We start from the raw sequence: 22,872 nt of genomic DNA on the forward strand, positions 1-22,872 counted from the left end.
TTCTTGATCTAAACTGCTTCCTTCTAGCAGAGCCTTACTCTCTCTCCTTCATATCTGCTTTTAAAATCTGTGTTTTGAAGAACAAGATGAGTTTGTCAGAATTGTACTTAAAATAAGAGTAAACATGGTCTTGGGTAAAAAGCACACATGCTTACAAGATAGCCTGTGAAAGCTATGAGTATTCTTAGCTATCTCAATTCTGGAATCAGATATATTCAGATAAAGCAGCAACCCTTCCTAACCAAACATTTATGGTTGATGGGCAAGAGTCTCTAGTTTTCCTGCCTAGCTCTTGCCAATATCCTGTAATGTGAACTGCTACAGTCATTTAAAGGGAATATAACACAAAGTGGTCAAGTAAGAATAACCATAACCTAGCCACTTAGAAAAAATAACCCACATGTGTCTGATATGCTGGTTCCACAGCTGAAACCGAGCTACAGGGTCTAGAATATGATGGAGAAGTAAAACTTCTGTCACTCAAACATTCACCTTTGAAATGTATTTTACCCATTAATATACTTTGGCTAATTACATGTCTTCATCGGCTATCAGTGCACTATATTATGTAAAAGACTATAAATATCTGAGTTAAAGACATATACATTACTGTATGAAAAATCTTTTAAATATGAAATAATGTCCACCAACAATAAAGTCACAAGCATATAAAATAATCCATTCTTTTATACTGCTTAGTCTATATACTTACATCAACGCCAAGGTCTAGAAGGTACTTGACTACGCTGATCATTCCACTAGAGGCTGCAGCATGAAGAGGGGTATAAGACTTCTTATCCTTGCACGTCACTTCAGCTCCATGTGCCACAAGTAATTTCACTACTTCAATGTGACCTGAAAATGTGTTTATGAAGAAAAAATAAATAGATGAGCATATGGAAAATATTCTATAATTCTCCTTTTGCCTAGACCTTGTTGTTTTCAAGGTTGTTTTTAATACCTTTCCAAGTTCTGAAGTTAATTTTTGTCTAATGTAAGACATTAATGTTTCTCTGCCTTAGTGGAATCTTCTACTTGGAAATCTGGGAGTGACTTGAAGTTGTTTTCTTAAGAAAGTTAGGTCTTGCCCGACTGGGCGTGGCTCAGTGGTTGAGCACTGACCTAGGATCCAGGAGATCGCGGTTCAATTCCAGGTCAAGGCACATGCAGGATTGTGGGCTCTACCCCTAGTAGGGGGTGTGCAGGAGGCAGCCAATCAATGATGTTTCTATCTCTCTCCCCCCCTCTCTCTGAAATCAATAAAGCTATATTAAAAAAAAAAAAAAGAATGTTAGGTCTTTAGAACATGCAGCTAACAATAGCTTTTTCCTCTAGTATTTCCACCTGATGTCCTTAACCAACTTGGTTTGTCACTCACCTGTTATCAATCAAAATAGGCTAGATTATACGTACTGTGGTTAACCATTAACTCCCAAATCTCGGTGGCTTAAATAATTAGTGTTTTATTTCTCATTAGCACTGTAAGAGCTTGGCAAGAAGGCTCTGCTCAGTCATTTAAGAACCCAGGTTTACGTAGTTGACATCATTTTGAATGCGGTCACTGTGCCAGAAGGGGCAACAGACTTCAGAGTCTCAGAGGTGATGCTGCTTTCAACTCATTAGTCAGAACTAGTCTCAGCCCCACCCAACCGCACATGGCCAGGAAGGGGAACATGCATCTGGAAGGTGGGAGAACCATTATTCTTTTGTACCTTCTTGCATTTTATCATATTAGATTATACAGTGCCTTTTCCTCCTTCCATTATCCTTCCTTCCCACCTCTGTGCTGTTCATGGGATTCCTTCATTAATGTGGGATGTTCTGCTTGGATGTCTCTTTTCAATCGCTGCTACTACTAATCCTTGAAAGCCCATGTCAGTTCCCACCTTCCCTGACCAACTATCTCTCAGCCCTAGAAGCCAAAAGCACCATGTATCTGTAAATACTCTCTAATAAGCGTATAATATATTGTGACGTTTCTTAAACCTTAATCATTATTTAACTAACTTTGTAATTGCTCCCTAAATATATAGTCAAACCTTGGCTCTCAACTGTCTCCCATCTCTAACAATCCACTTCTTAACCCGACAACCCTTTCATACCGATACCTGTATGATCAGTCACATGTCTCTCAGGTAACAAAGGAGAGAATGTGCGAGCATGAATCATTTTATCCCTAAACCTCATGTTGTTAACATCTCAGGAAATTGTGTTGTGAATATTTCCGTGTTTTTTTGCTGCTTATTATTAAATTTTCATTTTTTACTGTACATTTCATTTCCTTTTTGTTAACTTTTCATTTACATTTCATGTCCTTTTTGTTTTTAAAGTGTTTATTTATAGATTAAGTATTAGACATAGGAGACTTGCTTCTGGATGTAACCCTTCAATGAACAGAAGAATTGCCCATTACATAACTAGAGGCATAAATCTTTGCTATGAGAACACCAAGAGACCAAGATCTTCAGCTTTTGGCTTTTAAAATAGGGACCGGCTGATGGTGATATTAGCCTTCATTTTCTATCTTCCTTTACACCGACCCTAACAGCCAGACCTGCAATTCCAGATGGATTCTACTGCTTTTGGTTATTTCTACTATGGGCAAAAGATTTTTCCTAGACCTTGGGGTTATTAATAACTGGTTTAAGTTAATTTGTTTTCTTATATTTTCCTATTTTAAAATTTTACAGTCTTTAAAATTAATAATCTTCCACTGAATCTTCCTTTAATCTTTTACTTTTAAATGAGATACAGAAAAAGACAAAACCTAGAGCAGGGAGTAATGAGGCTAAGCTATGCCTGTAAGAAAGGTGGTCAGCTAGATGTCAGGTATGTGAGTGGTAAATCAGGGAATACCAGTATTATACAGAAGATATGTCAGTCCACATATGATTTTTACTAAGCCAGAGGAGCCAGAATAGCGGAAGCAGAATGACAGACACCCTTTGCTAGGAAGAGAAAAAACTCTGAGATCCATGGCTGCAAAGGGAGGAGTTCTTTCAATTCTATTTCAAGAAACTTGAAAAAGGAACGCTTGTATCCACGGCTTCCTCCCAGAGGCACAACCCTAGTCTTGTAGGACTTGCAAGGTTGTACTTCCTCCACGCTAGAGATTTACTTTCACCTATAAGACAGCATTTTTACTGTGCTCTTTTTGTGCATTTTAAAGTACCCTGAGGTAAGGTGATCTGCTTCCTCCCTGCCTGTCCAAGTTACCTCAAGAACTAATTAATGTTTTTGTTATTACTTTGGTCACAAAATTGCATAGGTTTTGGGTGGTCTGCACCAGGACTATTTCCCCATGAGCTCTGTTAGTTTTAGTGTGCAATTTTGCAAATCCTAAGATTTTTCCAAAAACACATATATCATGTTATAGCAGGAAAGCCTATACCATAAGCCTGAGTTTCTTTCTGTGAAAAGCCTATACTGTTAACCTTCAGTTTCTTACTGTTGGTGCCTATTTGACCCAGTGCTTGGCCCAAAATAACAGGCTTCCTAATGCATCTTCATAACTTTTACCTTAATATTCCCATAAAAACAAGGGTGGGTAGGAGAATAGGCTTTTAGTAAACCCTAACCTAAATGATGTATCCCAAGCTTATGCCTACAATGTTTCTCCTTTTGAAGGTAAACATAATTAATTTCAAACAACTTTTAGGAGAACTGTACCCATGCCCTCCTGTCCTGACAAACCTCCCCACTACCAGGTTGGTTCCACTAGGGCAGCAAACTCAGATGTGGTGTGACTTCTCACTGTCCTAAGTGACAGACGTAACACCAAGTGCAAGAACTAAAATGCACAACTTTTCCTGAATACATAATGTAAAAAATATAAATGTAAAATGTACATACCCATATAAGCTGCCCAATGGATAGCACGTCTATCTTTCTTGTCAAAAGCATTAATATTGGCACCTCTAGACAGGAGTAGCTTGACCATCTGGAATTATAATAAACATGGTTATCAAAATTCAGACGTACAACTGTTCAGGACTATCCCTTGATGAATACTCATCTCACTCTCTCTGGCACTGAATTTTCTGCATTTATATAAAAGAACTATACTAACTGCTGAAGATCCTTTAATATAATTCAATAAATGACAGGATAAAATATGAAAAAGGGCCCATTGTGGGTGTTAGGAATCAATATATTTTAAAGATGCCACTCTGTATCCTGGTATTTTATGAACAACTAAGTATAAATCTGGAGTCTAAAGATAAAATACTTAAAAACAGGTTTTACTCCTTTTTTTATAGCCCAAAGTGTTATTAAAGCACATTCTCATTCCAGAAGTGTCTTAAATTTAATTCAAACACAAGTGTGGTGTCTATAACATGATTAGTCCTAAAGGTTGCTGCGCAGCCTACTTACATCATAATGTACCAAGGATAATATTTCTATTACATCTAACCATATTTTCAATAGTTTACCCAACGCAAAGGGCAGTCCAGATTCCTAAGAGGGATGCATCTTGTGATCTTAACTGCAGAGAGGCAAGAATCCTTTGTTGCAAAGGCAGAGAAGAATAGTAAAAATAATACTGCAGCCATTAGCTCTCAGCCAGAGAATCTTGGGAATGTCACTTTATCTCTTTTAGTTTCTGTAGCTACAATAAAAATGAAGAACTGGACAAGCTGGCCTCAAAGGTTATTTTAATTCTGTGTTTCATTCTTTTCTGTGTCTTCTATGTACACATAACCCCTACTCTTTGCTATGACACCTCAAATTAGATAATGCTTGTTGTGTAAGATAATTAAATACTTATTTTCTTAAATTGTTTTCTTTTGATGGTCTGTCCCCAAAGAATTCTTGACTAAATGTTGATAATAAACTAAGAAAATGTCTTCTAAGCTTCACCCTCCTTTGCTACTTTATTTCTGGGAGCACAATGAACTACTTTGTCTTCCTAGATTATTCTTCCAATGACAGAACAGAGTTTTCACACTGTGTTGTAGTTGGCAGCATTCTCCTTTGTCTCCCCAGGTTGGCTATGAAAATCAAGCAAGTGCATGGGCTATATCTGATGAAAATTAGGCTAAATTAGCAAGATAAATATTTTTGCTTGATTTTATCATGAACTAATGAATGGCTAAAAAGGCAAGTTCATTAAATAGTTGGGGTGATGGAGTGGGAGCACGTAGGGAGAAAGAAACACCATCTACTTGAATACCACCTACCTCACCATGTCCACTGAAAGCTGCATGATGTAATGCAGTCCTCCCTGCTCGATCAGACACGTTCACATTACTCAGAAGAGGTACCAAAGCTTCAGCGCACTTTACGGCTTTATTAGCAGCAGCTATGTGTAAAGGGGTTTGCCAATTTTTGTCTCGAGCATTAACATCTGCAGAATGCTTCAAAAGTACCTGAACTGCTTCCTAAAACACATGAAGATAAAAGTTATAAAAGACAAATGAGTGAACAGTTTTAGAAATTTTATATATGAGAGAAATAAAATTTCCTGAGTAAACAAGTAGAAATGCACCCCCAACCAAACTATTTTTACCTAAAGGCATGTACCTCAGAGCCATACGAGACGGATCAAGACAAAACACCCTCCCTTTCTTTCCTCCATTAAAGGCGTAACAGTATCAAAACATTCAAGAAGAACTATTAACAAATATTCTTCAAAAACAATCATCATATCTCTTGTTTTTTTTAGATGGTGAGATAAAATTAATTTATACTTTCAACAGTTTTAAGAAGATTTATTGCTCTGCCATTAAATATATATAAATTTAAATCATATCATGTCCCAAAGTATTACACATGCTATATTTTGCAAAATAAAAGATCATTAGGATCTAGTTCATGGGGGGGGGGGATGACACAAACTCTCTGCTGTGATACTACCTTGTAGGAAAGTTGGTGGCTGACAAAGCAATTTAAAAGTTTACTGTCCAAAGGGATGTGTCTCCCAGAAGCATAAGGAAAACTTCACAACACATCTCATGGTACAATCCTAAGGAATTCAGTATGCCGCCAACATTAAGCAATATAATCAGAACTAAATAATAATTTTCTCCTTACAGTGATAATCCTATCTTTGGAAGATGACAAACTACTTAAGAAATGAAAAGGACCAGAACAGAAGCATCTCAAGTCTGAAAAGAGTGACACTCAGTTTTCTTATCTTTAAAGAGGGAATATACCACCTGTCTTACCATTTGTCTTAAGTCTGCTATATTGCAAAAAAACACTAATGTATACGAAAGTGTTCAAATTGTAAAATAATGACAAATATGCAAAGTAGCAAGGAAGACTAAACAAAATCCTAGTATCTGTGACTCATATGCAGCTTTTTAAGCCTTTGAAATAAAAAGTAACCAGAACTGTTTGAAATACAGGAAACAGCACAAGTATTTAACAGGGCTGGCAAAAGACTGAATAGATGCCCAGTAATCAATCAACATGCTAAGGAAGTCAGCCAGCTAATCAAAGATACATGAAGACCTACCCTATGATCCCACAATTCCATTCCAGTTATTGACCCAAGAGAAATTTCAAAAGACCATGTAAGAATGTTTATAGTAGCCTTATTCATTAGCCAAAAACCAGAAATGCAAATATCCATCAATAAGAAAATAGATAACAAAACTGTTATATTTTCATATAATGAAATACTACTCATCAATAAAGGGAATGAACTATTAATATACGCAATAATTTGAATGAATTTAAAAAATGTTATGTTGAACAAAAGTCAAGACACCAGAGCACATACTATAAAATTCCATTTCTGTAAAGTTCTAGAACAGGCAAAGTTACTCTATGGTGAGAGAAATCAGAACATGGGTTGCTTCTGGGGATGGGAGGACTTACTAAAAAGGGACATGAGGGAAGTTGCTGGAGTGATGGAAATCTTTTCTATCTTGATCTGGGGGAAAGGTTACATGGGTGTATGCATTTGCCAAAATTCAAGACTACACACTTAAAATATGTGCATCTTACTGTAAATCATACTTCAATTTAAAAAAGGAATAGGAGAAGACAATATAGTATGGGGGCAGGCCCAGGGGTGGTGCAGATGCGGAGTGGAGGGGTCAATGGGGAGGAAAAAAGGGGCCATCTGTAATAATTTCAACAATAAAGATAAATTTTTAAAAAAGGGAGTAGGAGAAAAGAATACACAGAATACACAGTCTCTGTGTTAGTCTGAAAATTACACAGAACTAGGTACAAACAGTACCAGGATTCCCCATCCTCAGCCTTAAGAAGCGTATATTGTAACTTGTGGAACAAAACTAACTCTGTATGGGAAGTGTCAGTAGGTACGTTAAATATGTATGAAAAACACAATTAAAAACAAAATGAAGAACTTATAATTGAATAGATTGGGCAAATACAGCATACTGTAGATTGCCTTATTCATGCCCACTCTGGAATTCATAATGCGCATATTAAAGTTTCTGAGAAGTCTGGGGAATCAAAACTATTATTTTGTTTCACTGAAGAGCAAGAATAAATCCAGTTTATGGTAGGTAAGGGTAGGAAACGGCACCTAAGGAACGCTGTAAACACAGTGACTAAGACTCTAGAATCAAGACAGGTCAGTCTGAACCCTGGGCCCACTGCTTTGTACTGAATGTGTCACCCCACAATTCATATGTTGAAACATTAACCCCCAATGTGGCTATATTTGGAGACAGGATCTTTAGGAGGTAATTAAAATTAAATGAGATCATAAGGGAAGGACGTTAATATGATAGGACTGGTGGCAGAGAGAGGGGGTGGGGGGGAGCGCACAAGAGGTTTCTCTGCCCACATCTTTCTTCACCACCTGATGACACAGGGAAAAGGTGGCAGTTTGCAAACCAGGAAGAGAGCCCTCACAGGAAACTGATCCTGCTGGACCTTGATCTCGGACTTCTAGTCTCCAGACTGAGAAAATAAATTTCTGTTGTTTAAGACACCTACTCTTATTTTTGTTATGGCAACTTACGCTAACTAATATAGCACCATTTAGTACCTGGAATAATACATGCCAGATCACAGTAGCAGTGATCTTCAAAAATTCGGAGAAAATTAAAGAAATCTCTAAAGACTGGAGATATAAAACAAAACAAAACAGGTGAATTTCTGGAAATTACAAACCAGTGTGCCTGATGTCACAGACCAGTTAAATTTCTAGATCATATTACCAGCATATTATAAGCACTTTGAATGTAATGTAGGAATAATCAAGGGTATACATGGTTTCACTAATGCTGTCAAAGTGTGCCCTGACTTAGAAAACAACAATCACCAAGTTAAATATCCTATGACATCAATTTAAATAAGATTATTAAATATGGGGCGATGTCAACAGGTGAAAAACATTATATCCAATGAGTATTTATTCACAGCTTGGGGTCAACCTAGAATAGTCTCTATAGCAGTAACTGTCCTTGGGTCTACCTTTTATGCAATTTTGCCATTGATGTGAAGTCAGGCACAGGAAAAAGAAGAGCAAACAAACTTGCAAATAAACACAATGTTTGAATGGACTGCTAATATCTCACCTGATAATATAATTTAAACTCAGTTACCCTGATAGAACTAATATGTAATTCCTGGAGTTAGGTAAAAACAATAAATGTATATCCTCCAGGGGATCCAGTAGTGCGATGTGGCTTCTTAAAAAAAGACAAAAAACAAAACCATTGACATAAAAGCCCTCATACTCAGAAATCGATTCATTCAGAAGAACACTCCACACTAAAAGAGAGCTGAAGTGTATGCTGTATTTGAAGAATTACAGTCACAAATCAGCGGTGCAGACAAGCTGAGGCAGCCAGCCAATACGACCAGGTGGGTAGAAACGACGTCACTGAAAGAGAGCTGACGTGCTTGGGATATTTAACCTGAAGCAGTCTGTCTCAACCCAGGTTCAGTGAGGGAACTAAGCCCTATGGAGTCACCATACGTAATAAACTAACTACTATGCACCCACAATGGTGTTTGCTAAATATGTCCTTGGGGAGATTAAGAAAATAGTTACTCTAATCATCTGTAGGACTCACTTCTCTCACGGTTTCTCAAAAACAAGAAACAAAAGTTACCTCAAGTTTTTCCTTTTACATACCCCTCTCTGGTTATGTTTTCCATTAAATGAAGTAAGTATAAGCTCTCTTTTGCTCTCAGGATGAAATATGAATAATTAAAACAACATTGGTAAAATTGATAATCTTGAATAGGTTTCCAAGCAATTTTGCTAATTATGAAATTTTCTTTTTAAAAGAAAAATGACCCTCAGGGTTTATAGAAGTTTTATTTTTATGAAATGGTCACATTTTATAGCTGTTTCCCATAATCCTACAAAAGAGTAATATTACTGCATAGCCCAGTAATTTTTAGGCTGAAAAGTAGACTTAAGAAACTTATTAGGATGCTTGCTTTCAAATCTATAGCTTCCCTTTAAGTTCAGGCTAAGTACATAGTTTTTAAAAATTAGCAGTCAGTCAGTCAAGTCTCTGGGTGGAACCTGCAACCTTCCTCTAACATTAATAAAATAATTACGATCAATGACGACTGTCTCATCATTGATGTTTCAGCTCTCTCTCGCTCTCCTTTCTTCTCTATGAAATCAATAAAGGTATATTTAAATAAACAAATAAAACAAAGAAAATCTTTAAGAATTTTTGATCTGTTTTACAATCTATGGAAATATACACTGTTTTTTCCTGATGATTTAAACTGACAAAACTCCACTAATTTTAACAGTCATATTCCCAAGTCATACCAAAAATGGATAGGTATGACTACCTTATTAGATTGCAATGATAATGTTTATTTCTTCCTTAACTGCCTTTATTTAAAGAAATTTCCTTACAAGAGGGCTAACCACAAACTTAACAATATTACCATGAAATTTCAGAGATTAAAGTATTTGTTACTATATTTAGTTTTCATGATAATCCTCAGATTTGCCCAAGATCACACAGCTAGAAAGTGGCAAGTGATATCTGAAGCCAGTTTCTCCAAACCCCAGGTCCACAGATCATCAGCTACAGCACACCATGGACCCAGACCTGAGTTACAGTGTGTACTCAAGTGTAACCATTGCACCCTCCCTCCTTCTCCCAGCTCGGAGGCTATGACCGCCTCCGTCACACTGCAGGGTTTGTAAGCCTTCCCACTCGCTTTCCCCTCCCTCCTTCTCTTCAGTGCACAACTCTTGTTCTGGGTTGCTGCGTACTTCACAATGGGGAATAAAAAGGAGAATGAAGAGACATGAGCTCCTCCAGTTTTTCCTGGAGAAACATTCTCCTGAGGCAATAGTTTCCTTTCTTTCTCCAGAACCACCCTGATCCCACAATGGGGAGAGGGAGCAGGAGCAACATTTCCTTGTCTCTCACAATTTTAATAACTAAAGAAACACTGGGTTAATATTAATTTATATAATCACACACTTTTATATTTTAAATTATTTTTTAAAAATTTCAATAAGCATCAACTATCGTAAGATAGGTAAAAGGGATGCTTTGGGTACAATGAATTTTTGAAAAGCACCCAATACATTTTAGAAAGGAAGAAAATGACAGAAAAAAAGCTGAGTGGTTTCTGGTAAGTCATTAACTACAGTTTCCTCAAAATATCTATCCTACAGGGATGTCATGAAGACTAGAAGATAGAAACAATATAAAAAGAATGCTGTCCAGAAATGTCAGTTATCTGAAAGAGCAAACAGTATATAAGGTCATAAATAAGCAGGTACTGTTCCTCCTCACAAGACACCAAACATATTTTAAAGTTATATATTTAGAGCTGGTAAAATATGAGATCAAGTAATCTTTGTAACTAATTCCAATGTTTACCTAAGCAATATTTCAATCATCATTACACACTGCTGAAACTACTTGATCACAGTCAGCAGAATCTTTACAGCATGTCTACTGCACTACTGTGAACCAGTAGAGAAAAGCTCTGAGGAGGGTTTTACAAGATAGAAAAATAGTCTGGCCGGTGTGGCTCAGTGGTTGAGCATAGACCTATGAATCAGGAGGTCACGGTCCATTCCCAGTTAGGGCACATGCCCAGGTTGGTGGCTTGATCCGCGTAGGAGGCATGCATGATCAATGATTCTCTCTCATTGTAGATGTTTCTATCTCCCTCTCATTCTCCCTCTTTCTGAAATCAATAAAAACGTACTTTTTAAGATAGAAAAATGATTTCCCTACTGTATGAAGTACATTTTCTACTCTCCATTATTTCAGACTACCCTTCTTTGAAAACAAAGAATTTAAATATGGGCTCATAGGCAAGCCTACTGAATGTTTTTATATACAATATATTTACTAAGAGAAATTTCATACCTCACTACAAGATGCAACTGCTCTGTGTAAAGGTGTCAACCATTTGCTGTCTTTGGCATTAACTCTAGCTCCTGCAACAAGAAGAAAAAAATAAATTGAAATATTTTGCATAAAATATTTTAAGTAAATCTCCTGAAATAGTTATATATAGTCCAAATTGAATAAATAACAATGGAAAAAGTAGTACTTCATTTTAATACTTTCTGCTAATAAATTACCCTTAAATTATAAAAGAAAACTATTCTTTTTAATTGATATAATTATCCAATAAGGAATTAGCTCTTTTTATTAAAAATAAAAGATCATGAATAGGCTAGAAAAGTCACCTTTATACAGAGCATATCCAAAGTAAAAATCAGACCCCACTTCAGAATATGTTAGGAACTCAAACACTTACAGAAATGAGTAAGATTACTCAGACATAAAATGTAGGCCAGTATATTTCTTTACTAATGAATATATCATGTTATAGAGCAATATTATATCAAAATAGTTTTCCAGTGACAATTACAAATGCATTAATACTTAAAGTTATTGTATAAAATGAATACAATGGCTATAACCTTAAGGAAAAAACTGAGAAAGAAATGAACCAACCCACATGTATTTCCAGGTTATACCTAAAAGTTTAAAGAAGTAATAATTTTTTAAAAATCAACTATTGATAGCTGTTTAAAAATCATTAAGTCAATAGACAAAAATTATCCTTAATAGAATGGAAATACATTTAGTAAGACAAAAAGTGTATTACATAATTTGAGGAAGAGAAAAATCTATTGTCTCCATAAAATCCACTGATTTAGTACCTAAGTCCCAACCAAACAGAAAGAGCCCTGGCTCTTAGGAGTATAGAGGAACTGGCGACAGGTCCTACACTATCAGCAATCCTAGGTTTATACCCCAAATCATAACTAGCTTTACACATCTAGTCTAACCTTATTTTCTAGATGAATTACAGATATAGAGAACACCTCACTGTCAGAGTCAACTACAGCAGAACCAAGGCTAGAATTCAGACCTCCTAGTGTTTACATTCTGTTTGAGTGTGAGGTTCCGAAGGGTAATCAAGTACAGAGACTCTAAGTAGAGCTCTAGTAACTACTAGCTATGGGTCCCTACGAGTTGTGTGATCCTTCTGAACCTAAGATCTCCTAACATCTTGTCACAAAGTTTAACATCTAATAAATATACCTAGTACAAAGAGCGCAGATATATTAGAGGTAGATTTAAAAGTCCTGAATGTTAGAGAAAATGAAATGATATGCAGGTGTATAAAATGTACAACACTGCAGCAGCTGAAATTCTGTGTAGCTGAACCCTCTGTGGGCAGTGACAGTGAGAATACTGAAAGAATCAACAGCTAATATGAGAGCTTTCAAAATAGCTCAATTAGGCTTTGGGAAAAAGAAAGGGAGTCAGCAAAAAAAGGAACCACCAGAGAAAGTGGTATATTCATGTAATAAACATTCCAATACTAGTGTCTGTATAGAACCAGATGGTTAAAACACAGACATCTGACCACAATCAGGCCGGCATTTGTTTTGAGTAAGAGGTAAACTGTAGATAGCACAAATATCTGAAATGTTTACAGGTGAGAAGGCTGGAGCCCTAAACACAGTGAAGAAGCAATAGAAGGTAGGCTCCTTCATTCTCCCAATTATCTGCTTGTTGAGTCAATGGTTCTCTATCCCTATACCTCTTTCTACAATTTTGCATTTATGTGCGCAATAAACGGGCAAGTCCTGGCACAAGGCTGAAAGGGTAGTGACACAGACACTCAGAAGAAACACTGGGCAGACAGAGGTAAAGAACAGTGAGGCCTGACTATGGGGCTTCAACAATGGGAAGGGTCGCATGCCTGACTCAAGGTATCAATTAAATGGAATGCGGCTGTCACAACAAATGAGGAGGGTCTGTGTGCTGATAAATGTGAGAGAAAAGGTGAAAAAAGCAGTAAGTGAGAACTGTATGAATAATATTCATTACTTTTATGCATAAAAAGGAAGAGATCATATCTGTATTCATACCTGCTTTATATGTATAAGGAGACCCTGGAGGAATGCTAAGGCGTTAGTAACAGTGGTGGCCGATGTGTTTGCATTGGTGGTGGGGTGCAGTGAGAACTGGGTAATGTGATGGGGGACTGCAGTAAAGAGACAACTTCACTGTATACTGTGTACCTTTAAAAATACGTATTTTTATATTTTTAAACAGAACAGAAACACTACCTATTCAAAAAATTAAATTTATTTCAGAGAGAGTAAAAGGAGTGGTCATAAAAACATTCTAAGAATCTGGCTTCAAGTGCAAAGACAAAATTGGGAAGTAAGTAGGAAGAGGGTAAAGGTAAGTTAGTCTTTCCCTTGGTTATGAGTTATGAGATATATAATTGAAGGAAGAAAATCTAATTTTCATGGTACATTCGGCAGCCCAAAGCAAAAAACCCTGCTGGTTTCATTCTGCCGTTTTAAGTTACAGTAATAAACTTATTAATTAGTCTTTCTCTCTCTCTCTGTTTTTAATTTATCAAAAAATATGAGTGACTACAACAAAGAATCCACTAATGGTTTACCGAAGATACAGCATACTGTTACTTGCTACTGATAGACAATTAGATTAAAAAATTTGGCTAGCTCTTTTTAGATTCTATAGATACTTATCTGCAGGAGGATCAGCACAATAGGATTTTACACATATGATCGTAATCATTCTCAGAAGAAGGACACCTTTTCTTAAATCATGTGTTTCCCTAATGCACTAATCCAATGTTTTAATTCCTTGGCAATTAAAGGTGAAGTATATGACAAATGGTTGGGCTATCTCTAAGAGCACCAAGAGAACAAATTATCTCCCCTCCATGTCCACACTGGTAATCAGTATATGCTTTACATATTAACAGACAACTACAACATAACAATGTGTATTACAAGAGCAGCAGTGGGCTATAAAATGAAAAATGGCCAAGAGCAACAAACGTGGCAGCATGCTTCAGATGTCCAGGCTCTCAGAGCTCATCTCATGTGAACTCTCCGAAAGGTAAGAGCGCTCCAAAATTAGCAATATACTCACAAATAAATAAACTACAACACAATAAAAATATACAAACTACGAAGTTATCCAGTAATGGAAAAGACATTTCCAGAGTAAGATTAATCCAACAAATGAAAACTAGCCACAAAGGCTAACACTAAAGACAGAGACAGGAAAAAAAAAAAGAAGAAATCATATCCACTTAAAATACAAAACAGTCCTAATAAAGAGAAATAAAGCCAAATGTAATAGCTCTGGTGGCATCATCACATGGTATATACATGGCAGAGCGTCATATTTGAGGTTTATATGGATAACTTAAGTTGCCAAGGTGAATTTCTTTACTATTTCCTAGTCATTAAAACAGAAAAAAAAAAAAAAAAAAGCAACCTCATCTCAACTGTTGACGTCAGGTTTGTGGGAGACCCTGTGGTAGGAGAAAGCACTGCTAAGAAACTGAAGACAATAAGCTAGCAATTTGAGGATGATGTCATTGATGACTATTGCGAACCAACACTTATAGTATAGTACCTATTAAATGCTAAGAGTCCATCACACAAATCCAAAATAGTTATGCCCAATGGTATAAAATAAAATACTTTCTATACTAGACTCACCTTCTCCCACAAATCCATGTACATCAACTGAGCATTCTCTTATGATTTGAAGCCAAAATCTATGCCATACCAAATACCTGAATGTAGATTCACCTTTCCAGAGTAGATATGATTAGATTTCTGACATGTTAAAAGCAAAAGAAAACAAGCAAGCGAAGGTTAACAGCAGGGTCACTCAAATAGGCTCATCCATTTGATACCACAGTTAGGATACATAGAAAACCCAGACAACTAGCTTCCTCCCACTAAATCTTTTCACTTAATAATTCATACATATAAAAATACACTCTGAAATAATTTTTAAAGGAAAATGTTATTTAAGGTAAGATATCCAGAATTAGATAAACGACTAGCTCATTTAGAGATAAACAGAAAGTAATTTAAAAAAATAAAAAATCTGATTTAGTTACATCAGTCTATTCTGGGCTCTAGATAGCAGAGCAGTTGAAGAGAGGTCTGGACGTATGAGAAGGCAGTCAGGGGTCAGCAGAAGGATGCCAGGAGTGGGACCTGTGATCTAACAATGGTTCTGTAACCAATAGGCTGTGTGGCCTGGGGCTGTTAACCCATAGCCTAGGGCTTCATTTGTTAATCATAATCCCTGCCACCTACATGTGTATGTGTGTGTATGTTGTGTATTATGGGGCAGGGAGATGGGGGTGAGGGAGGATGGGCTGCAGGTTAAAACAATAGAGGGAGCTCCTGTTTCTGCAAAGTGAGTTCGAAGACTCAGGCATTCAAATCAGAGTATCCCACTTAACTCTAGGTCTCATTCTGCAAGATAACTGACCCACCTGCTTTGTTCCTAATCAGTCACCAACACCTGCCAATTCTTTGATCTGTGCTAATGATCTCTAAGATCCATTTTGTTGTAACATTCTATGCTATTTTGAAATACCCAGGATAAATTATTTCATACTATTAAGTACCCTGCTCTACTTTAACATTAAATAGGTGATGTAGTATCTTTATAATCGATGCCAAGGGTCTTCAAATAATAGCCCATAAGCTGCCAGCCACCTATTGTGTAAATAAGGTTTTACTGCTACAGAATCACACCTATTCATTTAAGTGTGAAATATGCAGCTTTCACATTAAAGGATCTGAGTAGTTACCAGAGTGTCTGTAAGGTCCTTTTCATAAAGTCTGTCATCCTCTGATCTAGGCTGAGTACCTGATAGTTGATACTATTAAAGTTATTTCAGTTTTTCATATGTGTTTGTAATAATTATAAACAGTCCCACTAGTAATTTTCTAAAACTTCTTTTTGCAGAGAATAGTTCTCTTCTCTGCTCCTAAGCAACAGAGCAGATAGTCCATAACCAGTAACTGGGCAGGAGCCAAGGACTTTCACTACTCTTCCCAAACTGGAAATAATGCTTTCCTTTGGCTGGCTACCAAAAGCAGTGGCAAAAGCTTCAGATTCTTTTTTCAGGTTGGGAGTGGAATAAACAAAAGGCAATTACATTTCCATTTTTCCAACTATAATGTTGGGGAAAAACAACAGTAGCTGCACTGTATCATTTAAGAGGGAGTTGTGGACACCATAACTACCCCCCCCCCCCGTTCATACACTGAAGTCCTAACCCCCAGCACCTCAGAACATAATCTTATTTGGAAATACGGTCTTTACAGAAGTCATTAGATGGGTCCCTACTGCAATATGACTGGTATCTTTATAAGCAAAAGAAATTTGAACAGACATGTACAGATAGAAGACAGAAGGAGGAGGTGCTCATCTATAAGCCAAAGAGAACAGTTCCTTCCCTCACCACCTTCAGAAGGAACCAACCCTGCTAACACCTTAATCTCGGACTTCTAGCCTCCAAAGCTGTGAGAAAATAAGTTTCTGTTGTTTAAGGCACTCAACTTGTGGTACTTTGTTGTGGCAGCCCTAGTGAACTAGTGTACCAGCATTACAGGCTTTCAAGGGTCACATACTTTAGGTTCAATTCCTAATAACAAAAACATAATATTGGTATTTCCTTATCAAGGACTATATTTTCTATAAAAGGCCAAGCAAATGAACTTGTGACTAATGCCTTATACAACACAGTTATTTAACCACCTAATGTATGATGAAAACAACCTGAGGTACTGCTAGACCTCTGGTTTTAAATACAGGCAGACCTTGTTTTAATGTGCTTTGCTTTGTTGTGCTTCACAGGTGTTACGTTTTGTTTTTTTACAAATTGAAGGCAAGACCTTCCACCAGCAAAGACTAGCTTTACTGAGATACTTTCTTTATTCTGGTCTGAGGTATGCTTGTATGAACAGAATAGCTCCCATAAAAGTATCCATACTTACGGAGCCAAAAAATTTAGTCCTTAAAACAGAAGTTCTTCAATAAAGTCACTGTCTACACAAATTTTACTAAATGCTGGGGTATGGGGAGTAGTGTGTGTGTATGTGTGTGTGGGTGGGCGTAAAGTGCAGAGGGGAGGAAGAGCCATTCAGATTATAGCGGAGTTAAGAATATATGGACTCTGTAGTCAGATGGCCTGGGTCTGAACGCTGGCTCTAGTTTTAATCAGCAGTACAATGTTCAGCCCTAAATCTCTAAATGCTTTCGTTTCCTTACAGTAGAGAGGACAAAAATGAGATAAATGAGAAAGCTAAATTTAGCAAGTATTTGAGATACAGTAAGCAATCAGTTTCCTCTTATTTCACCCTCGTCAACAATAATTGTGACATTAATTCTATTAGACTCTAGTGTTACTGTAAGTTCTACAGAAGGATTCACTAGTTTGATTAGATGGAACATGTCAAAAGTGATACCCCTTATCCTAACAAATCTGAGTTGCATCATGTGCAAATATTTGATTTCCAATGAATTTAGTTCTGAACTTTAGGTTAAAGACAGTATTACTCTTTTAAGTAACTCACCAAAATATAAAAGAGGATGTGAAGAAATACCATCTTCAACACAAGAAAACAGTTAAACCACAAACCAAACTATGAAGAATTCCTACCAAATGCGGAAGGACAGTCGAGTGGAGCTTCTTCGGATCCTGGAAAGACTATTGAGTCTTCTAAGGGAGCGTGCTTGTGTGTATATCCATCGGCCCCTTTTTCTCTATGTCCTAGAATCCCCATCTAACAATCTTTTGAACGGGCTGTGTGGGTTCTCCACAGGAGAAACTCCCGAGAATTCTCACTTTATAACACAGAAGAACAAGGTGGGGCAGCACTAGAGGGGGGACCAAGCAGACATCGTTAGCATTTCTGACCCAGCTAGAGATGAAGGGTAAAAGCCAATCACCAGGAGATCACTCCCTAGGAACCTGTGATCTAAGGAGCTGTCAAGTCACCCCTACTACCCCTAAGTACATCAAGAACTAAAGAAAGAGAGTCTGCTGCTAGGACTGAGAGAAAACACATTTTGTTTGAGAACTATATGAAGAAAACAAACCTAACGGATGCTCACTTTTTGCCCCTCCCTACTCCATTCTTCAGCAAACAGCTGTTCTGGAGAGAAGCGTATTCCTCAAAAATATGTAAGAATCTGAAAGTACCCATGACAGGACTAGAACAAAGATATAAGGGAGCAGAGTAAACCAAACAAAATACAGGTAACAGGTACAATTGAAAGTAATTATCCCAGGAAAGGAGAGAATGAACTTGCAAACTGCTTTCTACACACAGCTTCAGAAAAATTAAGCTCTGAAGAGAAACCTCAAAGAAGAGTTCCAAGGAAGAGGTAAGACAACACAGAGAGAGACACCTGGTAGAGGTCAGGAAAATCAAAAGGAAAATAAGGCAATGACAGATAAAAGTCTAGAAACAATAAAAGGAGCACAAACACAATTTAACACAAAGCCGAGAATCTGAAGCCACAGTCAAGGTGAATCTTTAAAAATCATGTCACTCCAATAAAAACTCTCCATTGTTTTTTAATATCACTTTCAAAGCCAAAGTAAGTCTTTACCACAGTCCACAAAGCCACACATAATCTGGGACCTTCCCATCTCTCTGCTTCATCTCCTACTGCTGCTTTCACCTGCCTGCAAACATGCTGCCACCTCATGGCATTTATTCTTGCTGATCTCTCAATCTCCTTGAAATATCTGCATGGTATGCAAGGCTCGCTGCCTTAATTTCTTCAGTCATCTCCTCAAATGTCATATTATCTTTTATCCTTTCCTGATAACACTACATAAAATAGCAACTGACCCCACCCAACACGCACTATTCTAATTTTGTATCACCATAAGACAAACTATATATATATGTTACCTTGTTACTGTCTCCCCCAAACATAAACTCCATAAAGGCTGGGACTTTATTTTATTTGCTGTACCCACAGTACCTAGAATAGTACCTAAGGCACAGACATGCTCTTTAAATATTTGTTGAATGAAGGACAAGTATAAGGAAATAACCTACAACTAAATGGAAAATACAAAATTACATTCAGAGAAAAGCTGATACAGATGAAGGAGAACCAACTTAGTAGAAAAACACACATAGAAAAACTTACTGATAAAAAAGCACAAAGAAAATATTCAAAGATTTAATGTAAGATATAAATGAAATAAGAAACTCAAATTTCAGAACTAAAAGTAGAGCTTCATATTATGTCTCAGAAAAAATAATCCACAGATTTAGCCTAATGAAGTTAGTACTGAATTTTAGGAATAAAGAATTGACTCCTGTAGGCATCCAGGCAGAAGAGTAACCATGGTGGTGGTGGGTGGTGTGGGGGGATGGAAATGATAAGCAGAGAAGAGCTTGATCCAAGACTTTCAATGAAATCTATAAGATACTGGAGTAACATCTACAAAGTTGAGAGAAAAAAGTGTGGATTGAGAATTTTATTTCTAGCCAATCTACCCTTCAGTTAAAAAAGGCAACATTCCCAAATAAATAAGATACTGGGAAATATGGCATTCATTAGCTCTTACTGAAAATATGAAAACAAAAATTACTTGATGATAATGTCTATTCAACCAAGAGCTAAGTCAAAATAAAAAACTTGGGAATAGATGAAATATGGATAAAGACAGAGGCTGTATGTGTGTGTGGGTAAACAGTAGAAATTATTAGAAGACAGAAGGTGAAGTCATAATTCCTGACAATGAAAACACAAGTGTGAAACAAATTAGAAGTTATTTTCTAATTTCTCAACATAGAAAATCAGGAAATAATAAAAAATGAACATGGGTGAAACATGGCTTTATAGAATGATTTCAACTTTTTTATACTCTTTATTTTTCATTTTAAAGAAATATTTTAGGAACAAATAACCCTGCGAGATGCCAAAGTAGTTTTTATAATAGGAAATTATAGTAATTTACTTTGTTGTGTGCTCCTATTGAAGCATATCATCACTTTTGAATAATGCTAGAACTATGTGGGGATTATTTCACATTGCTTAATTTTCTTAAGACTACACTAGTTAAGGTTAACCTAATGTAACATGTTATTGGTAATGAAGAGCAAGAGTAATAACCTCCCCTAAACTTTTCTACACTATTTTCATTACTAACTCCAACCAAATTAGCTTAATTTGTTGCCTATTTTTATCTCCAGGTATTTAATTATATTCTTTATCAAATTAATTAATTTAGAACTTTGTTTTTCCTTTTAAAAGTAAAGCTACATGAGCTATTACCTCATGAAACTGGTAAAATACAATATAATATTAAAAGTAGTTTTTCGAAGAAGAGTTGAAATAGTTTTTTATACATGTACAATAGTTAATTTTACACATGATCTGTATCTAAATTATTCAAAAGACTTTAAGCTTTCTTTCACACACTTATTTCAAAGCTGACATCTGACACTATTATGCTCATAAGGCTCACTGGACTATCATACTTATAAATACCAGAAAGTCAACTTCCTATAACTAACTAGATATCCTTGATGTAAATATTCATTTTAAAAGGAAGAGATTAAGTCAAAGTATGAGCATTTGGAAAGTTTCTCCTAGGTATAAAAATTTAAAATGGGGGAAAAATATCCCTCTATGTTGAGTCATAATCCTTATGTTAAAATGAAAGTAAATGAACAGAATTCTGTATTCAAATGCATCAGTAGAGTTCTTAAAGTCCTAGACATTAAACTAACTGGAACTGTACTTTTTCTATAGCTATTCCTTAACATAAAACTGTTTTTTGGACAATGTTTGTAAAGAAAACTCCATATATTAACCTGTATCCCATTAGTTCATATTAAAGCCAAAGGCATTTCAATTATGAGAAAATCCAATTTTTCTCTTGAACTGAGGGGGTTCTTATGGCTAGTAAATTTCAGCTGAAAACTAGTAAGTTAGCATCCATAGAAGAACAGGTATGTTCAAGGAAGTGCATCAGTGATAAAGTTATTCATGAAGAAACTAACATAATATTAGCTAGGTCCATATTTAACTATATTTAATTCCATCTGATTATAAAATTCATTATTAAAAATCAGATTTTAAAAATTTTATGAATTTATAAAAGCAAAATTCTGTTTAGGCTACAATTTAATAGGACTGTCATTCAAAATTTCTCTCAGTGCTCCTTCTCCCAAATATCAAAGGGATTATTCTACTGTTTCTCCCACTGCATTCATTATGCACATATCTGTGCTATCTGGCAACACAGGTACAATTCAAGCACATGCATCCTTTCTCAATAAGTATCATTTATAATAATCTGGCTACCACAGATAATTTCTAAGCTCTGTTTGACTGCCTGTTTCATGACTACAGGCAGTCTGACCACAATAGGAGCTATTTTATGAGAGACAGTTGTACCATTACTTCATATCATAAAGTCTTAAACAGTTCAGAAGAAATTAAAAAATAAAGTACAATTCCCTAAAATGTGTTTTGCAGGCCCTAAAACAGAATTAGATAAAAGCTACTTAAAGACAGAAATCTTGCTGATATCACTTTCAAAATATATCTACAATCATGCCATTTCTTATTACCTCCACTGATGTACTTGACTAAATAACCATCACCTCCCCCTTGACGAACTAGAATCATCGCTAAGTAACTCATGGTCAATGAGGATCACTATGAATACTCTATATAACAGCCTATCCTATATAATGCTCACCCACCCCATTATTCTCATCTACTTTTTCATTTTCCTATAGCACTTACCACCTTCTAACATACTGTAAAATTTACTTGTATTTATAGCTGGTTTTTCTTTATTAGAATATATGTTCCACAAGGGCAGTGATCTGTTCTGTTCTCTAATATACACTAACCTCTGGAACAGTACCAGGCATATGATCTGAGATCAGTGTTTGTAGAATGAACAAAAAAGTTTCACTTATTAAACAAATATAAAGAAACAGTCAATTAGATATATTAACTATGACAAAAATATGCATAACGTGCTATTATACAGAGCTTACCATACCAGATAAAATAAGCAGTTCAATGATCTCTGCATCTCCGAGATAGGCAGCAGCATGCAGTGGAGTTCTCTTCTCATTGTCCTGTGACAGGAAGGAGAGGTGGGGCACGTAAGTTTTCGTAGAAAGTTCATTTTAATATTCTTTAAATCAAGAAAAACCACTTAACTACCAGCTTACTATTTCCACAACGCTAGTCTAGTCTGCAAGTCCCAGAGTATTTTCTTGCTAGGAGAAGGGGAAAAAAAAGGGCTTTTAAAAAATGGTATTAAGTATATCAAATAATAAAATAAAAATCTAAGATGACAGAGAAATAGCTTCCTAGACTTTCTTTGAATAAAGATACCTAGGCTTCTGAAATACACAGGAAAATTTTCTTTACTTCATACTGCATCCTTCCCCCCATCAATGTGTTTCCATAATTTTACACAGTTTAGAGTTGTTGACCTAATAAAACAAATCTTAACCAACCAAAATTTTTGTTTATGAAAATGCTTCCACAGGAGTGCCCATAATGGCAAAAAGGGAAACTACCTATGGGGATCTGAAATTATCCCTTAAAGCAATCTTAA

The 22,872-nt window shown here is 36.1% G+C and overlaps 1 protein-coding gene across 11 annotated transcripts in view; it reads right to left on the bottom strand.

Moving 5' to 3' along the window:
* The window catches only part of ANKRD28 (ankyrin repeat domain 28), a 116,937-nt gene that overhangs the window by 42,062 nt on the left and 52,003 nt on the right, over window positions 1–22,872 (bottom strand). For 6 of the 11 annotated variants that reach the window (XM_081159452.1, XM_081159447.1, XM_081159453.1 and 3 more), the window contains 5 exons: window positions 22,306–22,384; window positions 11,298–11,368; window positions 5,181–5,381; window positions 3,853–3,940; window positions 713–855 (listed from right to left, as the gene is read on the bottom strand). In XM_081159452.1, coding sequence (XP_081015578.1) covers window positions 713–855; window positions 3,853–3,940; window positions 5,181–5,381; window positions 11,298–11,368; window positions 22,306–22,384 — 582 coding nt within the window. Of the gene's footprint in view, window positions 1–712; window positions 856–3,852; window positions 3,941–5,180; window positions 5,382–11,297; window positions 11,369–14,944; window positions 15,014–22,305; window positions 22,385–22,480; window positions 22,498–22,872 lie in introns of those variants that run through there. The other 5 variants (XM_081159448.1, XM_081159450.1, XM_081159449.1 and 2 more) reach the window with 3 other exon arrangements.

The sequence above is a fragment of the Miniopterus schreibersii genome (genome assembly GCF_964146895.1).
Source record: "Miniopterus schreibersii genome assembly, chromosome: 15".
In the NCBI taxonomy this organism is placed as follows: domain Eukaryota; kingdom Metazoa; phylum Chordata; class Mammalia; order Chiroptera; family Miniopteridae; genus Miniopterus; species Miniopterus schreibersii.